Genomic DNA, 10,647 nt, shown 5'->3' on the forward strand with positions numbered 1-10,647 from the left:
TCAGTTACTCTATGGTTTAAGCAATATATAATTATGTAATAAAATGGTCAGAAACAGCTTAGTTAGAATTAATTTTATTATCCTTTCAGTTAACACGGTGGTCTATAGAAACAAATACAAAAATTACAGGAAGTCAATAATATAACAGATACTCTGTCTAATGTTAAAGACATGACTGGGTCAGTGGAATAAGTTCTTGAGTTTCTTATTAAATAATGTACGGACCGTGTTTTAGCCACACAATGAGAATTATAAAGGTTTAAACGAGACAGTACTGGATTTCCTCAGTGGTGATGCTTGGAGCGAGAGTAGTGCAGGTTCTCTCTGCCCAGATCGAGGTGAATGTCAATCCCGAACCGAATGGTTATTGCACAGCATATGGGCTTCAGTAGTAAAATGGCCACTGCCTGTTGCCGTGGACCCCGAGCCGGTCTCTGTAGGTGGGGCATCTCCAGGGGTTGTGACGAGGGGGCGGAGCATCCAGTCTGCACTAGTAGATCTTCTACTTTCAGCACAAACCTTCATAAATGTCGCCTCGCAACCGTAGGAGTGTCTCACCTCAAATCTGGGGATAAGAGAGTAGCATTAGCAAATACAGAAGCTTAGTTAATGCACTGCCTTTGTGTGTTCAAAGAGAGACATTACACAGCTGGAGGCTATACGTACATGGAGGGGTCCCAGGCTCCAGGCCGTGGGGGGGAGACGCAGGGTTAGGAGTGATGGTGTGGAAGTCTGTCCATGTGCATGTTCAGCTTCATCTCATTCTCCAGGATCTGCACCAACTGCTGCATAGAGGGCAGGTGACCGGACTCCAGCTTCGACCACACGGGAACGTCTAACCCAATTCAGAAGAGTGGACATGAATGCTACAGTGATTACAGGGTGAAGCCTATTCGAGATGTGTCCCATTTGTTGTTACTTTGTAAGTAGATGGAACTAATAACATCATCTGACAAAGTAACTGCACATGGCATCCTTGCACTATAGTTGTTTTAAAAAGCCCAATGATAGGCAGATCATTCTCTGATCATGTTTAATAAATATTAAACCCATCTTGTTTCAGCCCCTTTTGTACTTTGACGTGGGTGTAAATACATTAGAGAAAAGGCCTCTTCAATGAAAGATGTGTAAAAATCTAAAACAGCAGAATTTAAGTTTACATTTTGGAAAAAGTAAATAAATATTAATAAACTGAATTGTTCTAATGTTGAAAATCAGATTATGCTACTCTCCAAACCCCACACAAATCTGCCCCACTTGGAGAACACAGCAGGAACCCCCAATGACAGAGTCCAAACTACCCTGCATGGCTAAAGAATTCTGTTCTTCAGACACAGTGACATCTAGAGGCAGAAGTAGGGCTTTTCAATTTCACAGCAGTTGGGTTCATTTTAAAGCAAAGCTTTCAGGAACAGAGAACAGGAGGTTAAACTCTAAGCCAGATGTATTCAAACATTGGGGAAGTGCCACAGGTGCTTATCAACCCCTGGATGTGGTCAGATCAGAACCCCCCCCACAAGAGCATAAGCCTGTGTTCTGTTCCTATGAGCAGAAAGAGGAGAAGCCCCCTTAAAGGCACTAGACAGAGAGCCTTACCATTGAGTGTGATTTCAAAAGCACCCGTAGACATACACTGGTTTTCAATCATGTTGCTGAAGAAGAACACCATCATGCAGGCATAGATCTGTCCAAGTAAGAAGACAACTGTTTAGTGTGATTACAAACTGCAACTTTAAAAAGGTGAATTTCACCTTTGTTTCTTCACATTATAAATAGCACCATTATACTCTCCCCTAGTGGCCGGGACGCATCAGAATTCCTGTATTAAACCTATTTTAAAACACAGAATAACTATTGGCCACTGTGCACCCACAGGAAATAGTTTTTTTAACCCAATTTGTGCAGTGAAACACACATTTACACACACTAGAAAACACTAGGGGGCAGTGAGCACATCCTTTAGCCATGGCGTCCAGGGAAGCAGTCGGGGGGGCAACCTTCTGGTTACAAGTTCAATTTCCTAACCACCTTGTCACGGCAGTCCCCATGTGCAGGACCCGCTCTATGGAACAGAAACTGATTCATTCAGTGGCCACTAAGCGATTTGATTCTTCATAAAAAAAAAAATAAAAAAAAAAAGTCACAGCAGACGAGGTTTCAATACCAAACCTGGGTAGGAACTCCACTTGATATCAGAGTGTGTCCTTGAGCAGGACCCCGTTTTAATCTCACTGTCCTGAGGCGAAACACGATCACACAGCTGAGGCCGAGAGCAAAGAAGCGACAAACACACGAGTGACCTATTAGCTTCTAACACAACCACAGGCCACAGGGGGCAGACAGCTGGAGGCCCTTTAGTCCCCAATCACTCCAACACAAACAGCTCCTTAGAGAGGTTAAAGACACAAAAACAACACTAATATTCTTTGAGGGATAGACATAAGTAACATTTAAGGCAGCTTCCCCAGACACTGATTAAACTTATTCCTACATTTTAAAGGATTTTCATTGAGAATATGCACTGGCGTTGCAAATGACAAACTCTACATAATCCATGTGAGGAAAACAGTCTATAATTCAACTAAACCTAAAACAGTTTTCAGAATTATTAGTGTTAGAATCATTCTGCCCTCTCGTCTGGATATCGCAAATCATAGCTCTAATCTATCCAAAGAAAGGCAAAACCAAGAGAGGAGGAAAATCAAGTAAACAGCAAAAACAGAAATCAGGAGAGCAGAGAATGAAAGAATCAAGCAAAAACTGCAACAATGGGAGTGGGAAAATAAAAGAACCGAACAAAAACAGGAAGAGAGCGCAGGGACGCTGGAGAACTAAGGGAAAAACTGCAAAACCAGGAGTGGAGACACAAGAGATCTGAGCAGAAATGGCCACAACAATGGTGGATATATAGGAGAGGAGAATTAAAGAAAAAAAGAACAGTAAAAAAACGAGAGCAGAGAAATGAGAACCTTGCAAATATGAGAGTGAACCAAGTAAAAACAGTGAAATAGAGCAATGAAAGCAATAAAAGAACAGAACGAAAATGAGAGTGGAATAATAAAAGAATGAAGCAGAAATGGCAAAGACAAGAACTTCTTGTCAAGAAATAAGTCAAATTTAGCCCTGAAGTGTTGCTCCAATGCACCCAGGTTCTGACCTTGTTCTCCTGACTCCAAAGCCAGAGTCCTGGAGCCTGCATCCCGAAGAGAGCGAAGGGATCCTTCCCCACCACGATCACTCCGATCAGCAGCAACTTGAACATGGACAGGAAGGAAGCGATATATCTGACGGTAAAAACAGAGGAGACAATAAGAGATGTTAAAAGCTTTACTCTTCAATCACTTTTGGTAATTTTCCTGAAAGACAACAGCGGAAAGGATTTTGCTCTCACCTGTAAACAGGGAGGGGGAGGTAGTTCTCCCCCTCAATGCGGATGTCTGGGTACCGCTGGTACAAAGCCTGCGTGTACTCCTCAAACACCCGCTTGTACCCTCAGGAGATACTGGAAAAGAGCACAGAAGCTTTTTAGAGAACACACACACACACACACAACCATAGCAGCTTGAAAACACAGAGAAACCCTTATGCTTGGGAACAGGGTCATGCAGCTTCCACAACTGGGAAAAACAGGAATAACAAAAACTACATAAAAAGATGTGATCATTTCGTATTCTACAGTGTTCAGTCTTCAATATTAAGATGTGCCAGGTTTTGCAGCTGGAAATAACCTATTAAAAAATAATAATAATAAACGGATGCAAAACAAACTGTTACATAAGATGACTGACCACAATTTGTGCCTGGAAAGTGAACAAAACACCACAAGAAACAAAGTACACAGCAGCGTTCTCCCCTTGTCAAAACAGCTCTGTTCAGAAGTTTTTTTAATGATTGCTTTTTTTTTTTTTAATCAATATCTAGGTGAATTGTGTTGAATACCAAAACAAGTAAAAAAATAATGTTTACAGGAGCTGAATGAATTAATTAATCTCCTACGTGTAAGCAAACTATTTTGATACTTCTCTCATAATAAATGCAAAGGTATTCTATGTAAATACGTTGGATTTTGTGATATCACAAAATGGTGAACTGAAAATGGCCTGTTTTACAGGTTTAGTTTGAGCTGTAAATAGAATAATGAAAGGTACGTCTTGAAATGTTAACAATGTAAATATTAATCTATGTTATTTTCAAGCAGTAAAGTAGTTTAACGGTTATGTATCAGTTATCCATGCTATGGACTCTTTAAAGTATTTAAGGAGCTCTCAAAAATACAAGCCCTTAATCGGATTAAAAATGCAGAGGAGTTAAACCAAGGCCGAAACCGACTTTATATTCGCTAGCTTCTCTTTGAATATTCCAGTCCACCTTAAAGGACGCTGCAGTAGCATTCGTACCACTTAAGGTGGAACGGGCAATTACAACGAGAAGCTGGTGAATGAGAAGCTATGGTTGTGTGTTTCTTACCAAATCTGGAATTTAAGAAGCGGACCCGTAGCGAACTGCATCTTCATCTTTTTAACGCCGGTGTTTTCTCCAGAAGCGCAATAAAGAGCGCCAATCCATAAAGTTAGAAACGAAAGCGCTAACCAACGCATTATCACCGCACCTAAGGTTCGCTGATGATAAAGAGTCGACTCTCAAAATATTGATTCTTACACTCCAAAGGAATAGTCGAGAGTCAGAGTCGACACTTGGCCAATGATTCCGTCAATGACACTGAGACTCAATGCCAGTTCCTTCTGTTCCTTCCTTATGAAAAAAGTTTTTGTCATTTATCACGTAAAGCTGTAAAAGAGTGTGGGTAAACAAAGTCGGTTTGATCTTTGGTGTATCCGTTTATCTATCTGTTTCTGACGCTATGCTGGTTAAAACATAGATGATTTATACAAACTTTGTTTAAAATGCAGTGGAGTCAAAGAATCGATTCCTATGACACCAGCTGTCGGAGTCTAGAGTCAGAGTCGACTCCAGAAAATCCAGAGTCGTTCATAATTAGGCTTAAAGGCACAACATCCGGGAACCTGGACGAGGGCGGTAAAAGCATGAAAAAAATGCACGATTTGATTGGTTTTCATCTCGGTGACATAAGCGTTGATAATTAGCTGCGTTCATATACAATTTTATATTGTAAGACGCTTGGTGAGTGCGTACTTTGCTTCTGTTCAGTGTTCTTCTAGAACGCTTAGTGGGTGAGCACTTGTGCTGTAGAACACTCTGCTTCTGCGTAGTTGTGTACTAAAATGCTTAGCTTGTCTTTATTAGTGTTCTAGACCACAATAGTTTATGCTCATTTGTGTTCTATTACCCTCAACGTTTCCGCACTTGTGATCGGGAACGCTTTGTGTGTCCTCAATGTTATTTGAGAACACTTGATGTGTGGGCACTTGTGTTCTAGAAGACTCTTTCTGTGTTTACCCTCTGTGTTCTTGATCGATATATGCCCTGATTTATGTTCTAGAACACTTTGGTTCTGCACAGTTCTGTTCTAGAATGGGTAGCATGCCCTCGTCTGTGTTTAAGAACACTCTGCTTTTTGCCCATTTGTGTTCTAGAACTCTTTTCTGCACTTGGTTTATTAAAGGTTATGAAGTTTTGTGCAAAAGTTTGAATACACTTGAACAATTGGTCGTTTTAATCATTTCCTCCACCAAAACATATTGTATTTTTTTCATATAATATTAGGGAACAGCCATCTCAAATAACACACTCCAAAGATGTGTTTAAGATGTTGTCAATTATTAAGCAACCAATCAGGTGAGCATTAAAAATACAGCCATTCCAGTCAGACTGCATTTTTCCAATATTCTATACCTGAGAATACCTGCTTGGAAAACTGCAGTCTGATTGGAATTAGGCTTAGGGATTTCAAATGATACCTATCCTCATTCTGTGTAGTCAGCTATCTATGTGTTCAAGAAGCATTAAAGGTACATTTACTGTGCTGATGTAATTGAGAAAATTGTTATTTTTAATTATCTTTCAATATTACTGTTAATTTATACTACTGCGAAAATGAAATAAAATCACAGTTCACCTTTAATGCTTCTTGAACACATAGCTGACTACACAGAATGAGGATAGGTGTCATTTGAAATCCCTAAGCCTAATTCTGAAGTGTAGAATCCTTTTAAATCTGATGTTGGACCTAGAGGCTCTGAAGCCACGCTGTTTTGTTAGACGCGGAGAGTTGTTTTGGACCTAGAGGCTCTGTAGCTACGCTTTTCCGTTTGGAGGAGGCGGAAAGCTGAATGCGGTTGGACCTCGAGGCTCTGTGGCTACGCATTTCCGTTTGAGGCGGGGATCTGAGCCTGGTTGGACCTAGAGGCTTTGAAGCTACGCTTTTCCGTTGGAGGCGGAGTTCGTGTTTTTGAGTACGTAGACATAAACTGAGATAACTTTCTTCTTTCTCGGTCGTTTCTCGGCTTGATACGGACTTCCAACCTACAGCTTTTCGACTCCCGAACTTCTGGAAAGATGGTGGCAAAACAGAGGATCCGTATGGCCAACGAGAAGCACAGCAAAAACATCACGCAGAGAGGAAACGTCAAATCTTCGGTAACGTTGCGTTACAAATGACTTTAACGCTGCACAGCCTGTTTAAACGTTGACTAATCCGTTTTACCTGTTAATTTTCCTTTTTGTGCAACTTAAATAACATTTAATGTGTTTGGAATGCTTACAATTCGACAAAATACCGTAATACGCGTCTAAACTTTGATTTTCCCGAATTGCCGGTTCCACCTTAAATAAGCTGCAGTTACACTCTGATGCCTGAGGCACCCTAAGGTATTTGCTGACCATTTAAGGTGGAAGGCTTTATTCCTGTAATTCAAGCTGTTACAGCTTCTTTTTGGCTGTACATTTATCTTTTCTGCTTTTACCTTCATTAAATCAAACAATGCCAACGTACACTATTACGCTTGTGCTTATGTTTCTATTCAGAAATAACATTTTATTATATTTTGTTTTTATTTTGTCCACAGAGAAACCCCACCGAGGATAAAGTCTCAGTGGGACCTTGGCTTCTGGCTCTCTTCATCTTTGTTGTGTGTGGATCAGGTGGGTTGGGAGTAAACTAGTACATTTAAGTACACTTTATGGATCATTTGTCTTCAAATTCACTACAAACTGGTGTCCATCCCTTGTTCTGATAATTTACATTTTTCTTCAATTGTCAGGACCACCACAGAGCAGGTATTAAGGTAGTAGTGCTGGAGTGACATTATGGTGGTGTTAGTGTGTTGCACTGGTAGAGGTGGCTCAGACACAGCAGTGTGTCTGGAGTTGTTTAACCCTGCAGTGTCATATATCCACAGGTAAAGGACTTGAGAATTACTGTGTCTAATGGAGTGGACATTCCAAAAAAAACTTCAGATGCGCAGCTGTGTCTCATCCACATACACTAACACAAGCAAGACTGTTTCACTGCAGCGCTGAGAATGAGCCACCACCCTCTAGCTCTGTGTGGGTCCTCTGGAGGTCCTGATATTTGAAGAACAGTGTGAACATGGGGCTGACAAAATATGCAAAGCTACAGATGGGCAGCAATCTGTCATTGTAGAACTACAAAGTTTCAAAACATCTGAAACACTTTCCAAATCAAAGTAATACTGTGTATTACTGAGAATAACCCTGTGGAGTTCTAACAGAACTGGGACAGAGAATCGAGGGAGGCTAGTTTGTCAGGGTATCGGTGTCTATTTATTTTCCTAATGCATAATCTGGGAACCTGCCTCCTACATTTTTGCCCTTTAGTGAAACCTTGGATTACAAGATAAGGATGTTTTCTTCAGCAAGGTTGGCCTGATAGCATTTTTGGACACCAAAAGCCTGCAGGTGTAGCAACTCTCACGGATGTTTTGATTCATTCTGACAGCAGATATACCAAGATAAGTGTCTTTGCCAGTGGGCCAGACTCTTAAGAAAATAACTTGTGGTGCTTATCTACATGCATACTTTTGCATTTGTGTACATGCAATTAAAAATGAGATGCTTATTTTGGCAATCTTTTATTCATAACCCTCCATGGTTAGTCAGCAATTATGTGCTAGCTCACATGGCTTAATATTAATTATACAACTGAGAGGCATTTCATTCATTGTAAAACACTGGATACACATGCAGAAGCCCATACATCAATTGAATTTGGCTTTAAACACCTTAAAGCCCATGTATAATAATTAAATAAAGCCCTAAAACCCCATTCTGTTTATTAAAATATTATAGTTTAAAACTATTTTTAAGAAAGCAGTCCCCTAATGCTATGTCTTGGATGTAACTTCACTCCCATTCAGTACATGCAGATGGATGAATATGTACTTAGGCCCTGCCTTTACCTTCACCCACACCTCCAACACTTTCTTCTAGTTTGAAAGACCCACCAACTATGAAATTTGACAGGATTGGTTTAGGTTTGTGATGTCAGAAACCCTGAATCATATCATTGTTGAGACTGCAGTTTCAATGTTGGAATGCTCAGCCATGACATTGACTGCTTCTTTCGCTTGTAGCATATAAAAAAAACAACACCAAAATTGTGAACTGATCTTTAATACCACTGCGCAGAGAACTTTTTATGGCTCTTAGTTTTTAAATGTGCACTACTTGTGCATTTGGAACACTTCCAGGACTGTCATTGGCTGTACACCAAACGGGGACCATCTACGGTGCACGTTTTTCTCTCTCCGTTTACTGTTCCAGACACTGTTTGCTTAAGACATTTGACATTTTGGCCCATGCTCTTTTTCATCTCCCTCGCTCTGTTTCTGTTTGTTTGCCCTGGTATTTGTTGCCCCGGAGGTTTGGCAGTCATTTATCTGATTCCAGCAGAAGGGTGAAACAAGCGAACAAAGAAGGTCCAATCTCTTAACTCCCTCTTTGTCGGTAAAGCTGATAGCTGGCTTGTTTTACTGTGGCTGAAGAAAGGAAGGCTACGTAGGAACATCAGTGTCCGTTGGAATAAAGGTCCAGTTCCCAATGGCTTTAGAAATGGCGCCTCAGCTCAGCTGTTATCATAAGTATTGCAAAGTCCAAGACCGCAATGCTTTGGTCTTCCAGAGTTGTGTCTCAGATTTCCACAGTTGCAGTGTTGCCTGTCTTTTAATGGCGCTCTGTTTGTTCCTCCCTCAGCAATATTCCAGATTATCCAGAGCATCCGAATGGGAATGTAACCAGATGCAGGACTCCGATGTCCGACCACAACCAAGCATTCCAGCCTCCACTCACTGCTCCTGGTGTCGCAATGGAGAAAAATGTCTGCATTCTCAGAAACGTCCAGTTAATTTAAGTGTAATATACTTTAATCCTATTCCTCCTGTCAGAGGTGGATCAACATGTCGTTTCTCTTCTGTGCCTTATGACGAGAAATCAGCTGTAGACCACAATCCGCAATCTGTTCCAATGTAGTATTCCCTCAGTAGGAGCAAAGTGTAGAAAAATCCTGATGTATTAATTGTGATTTCACATTCCTCTGAATTATATTGAAAATGTTTTTGTAATTTTGTATTCTCTGTAAAATGAAGGGCCGTCTTCTGATTCTTGTTTACTAATGATTGAACTGACCAAATAGTGGACACTCTGCAGGAGCTGGAACAAAACAAACCTGGCAACAAATCAAATGAGAAATACAACACATTTGACCACGTCTTGCAAGATTGTTTCAACTGTGATTCTTTGTTCAATCACACGTGTTGTGTCTTTTAATTTCTTTTTGATTCTACCTTGCTAGCTGCCTCTGCGTGTTTCCTAGATGTTCTCTTAGCTGGTCTACGTGTAGGCTTTGTCTCATTTACAGTTCTCAGGCACATATTATTGCTCTGCAGCAAACCCTTATGAGGGGTGTAGAAATTTGGAAGCCTCAGCTTTTGACGCCTCAACTGGAATCTGGAGGCATTCAACCTGAAATAAAATGTCTTTGAGAGCATGTGTTGTATGTTATTATTTTCCTTCATTAACCCATCTATGAGCATACTGCATGTAAAAGCCCTTTTAGGAATTGATTTAAAAATGAAAGATGTTTGGTGGGATAGAGTCTGGCACAAAGAACTGTTGACATTAGTGGTGGATGGAACCAGACGCCTGAAGAGCTGGAAGTGCTCCCTAGTGTAGGTCATTTTTACAGCACTACAGTGAAGTCCGTGGGGAGGGAGGTGGGTGGTTTCCTAGTCTCCAGCTAAAGTTGCACCGTGCAGTTTCTGCTGTGCTGAGCCCAGAGCAGCAACCACAGAGGTGCTGTTGTTCGTATTACAGGTCAGTGGTGTGATTTTAAAGTAGAAATATTATGTAGTGTTCCTTTAAAGCTCCTCGGAAAAATATTTCATAAGTTACTATAAATTTGCTGCCCACAATCAAAAACATTGTTTTTTGTCATGCTTTAAAAACAAGGTTTTGGTTTTAAAATCTATTTTATGGAGGAGTGTTATTGATGCGTTTTGTGAGTATATTTCTCAGGAACTTTGTATTGCTTTCTCAATTTTTCAAGTGGCTTTTGGTCTTATCCCTGGATCAACTGTGACAAAACAAAACTGTGACTGTATTTGAAAATAAAATTAACATGTAGTTAGGTTGCATTTCCACCTTAACAAAGGTAATTCAGGGATACAACTGGATTTCCTCATTCTGAATTAGTATGTGCTTGTGAGTCAG

The 10,647-nt window shown here is 40.5% G+C and overlaps 2 protein-coding genes across 3 annotated transcripts; one reads left to right on the plus strand and one right to left on the minus strand.

The window, feature by feature from the left end:
* Window positions 1-86: 86 nt before the first annotated feature.
* selenot1a (selenoprotein T, 1a) lies at window positions 87-4,702 on the minus strand. Its single transcript, XM_066682094.1, has 6 exons — window positions 4,468-4,702; window positions 3,392-3,502; window positions 3,158-3,284; window positions 1,597-1,684; window positions 667-835; window positions 87-565 (listed from the first exon to the last, which is right to left on the minus strand). The coding sequence occupies exons 1-5, from the start codon at window positions 4,596-4,598 to the stop codon at window positions 711-713; spliced, it is 582 nt and encodes a 193-aa protein (XP_066538191.1). The 5' UTR covers window positions 4,599-4,702; the 3' UTR covers window positions 87-565; window positions 667-710.
* Window positions 4,703-5,024: 322 nt separating this feature from the next.
* Window positions 5,025-9,937, plus strand: LOC136707805 (stress-associated endoplasmic reticulum protein 1-like). 2 transcript variants are annotated; one of them, XM_066682064.1, is made up of 4 exons: window positions 5,025-5,142; window positions 6,451-6,558; window positions 6,987-7,062; window positions 9,133-9,937. In XM_066682064.1, exons 2-4 carry the CDS (start codon window positions 6,478-6,480, stop codon window positions 9,171-9,173), a joined length of 198 nt encoding a protein of 65 aa, XP_066538161.1. In that variant the 5' UTR covers window positions 5,025-5,142; window positions 6,451-6,477; the 3' UTR covers window positions 9,174-9,937. The 2 variants fall into 2 exon arrangements, with proteins under 2 accessions (XP_066538161.1, XP_066538160.1); XM_066682063.1 differs by lacking the exon at window positions 5,025-5,142 and adding an exon at window positions 6,174-6,374.
* Window positions 9,938-10,647: the final 710 nt, after the last annotated feature.

The sequence above is a fragment of the Hoplias malabaricus genome, chromosome 9 (assembly GCF_029633855.1).
Source record: "Hoplias malabaricus isolate fHopMal1 chromosome 9, fHopMal1.hap1, whole genome shotgun sequence".
NCBI classification, from domain to species: Eukaryota; Metazoa; Chordata; class Actinopteri; order Characiformes; family Erythrinidae; genus Hoplias; species Hoplias malabaricus.

Bases quoted from the DNA above. Each gene is read 5' to 3' on its own strand.
- LOC136707805 (XM_066682064.1), top strand. From the start codon at position 6,478: ATGGTGGCAAAACAGAGGATCCGTATGGCCAACGAGAAGCACAGCAAA. The intron at 6,559-6,986 runs GTAACGTTGCGT...TTTTGTCCACAG, and splicing joins GAGGAAACGTCAAATCTTCG to AGAAACCCCACCGAGGATAA. The intron at 7,063-9,132 runs GTGGGTTGGGAG...TTCCTCCCTCAG, and splicing joins CTTTGTTGTGTGTGGATCAG to CAATATTCCAGATTATCCAG.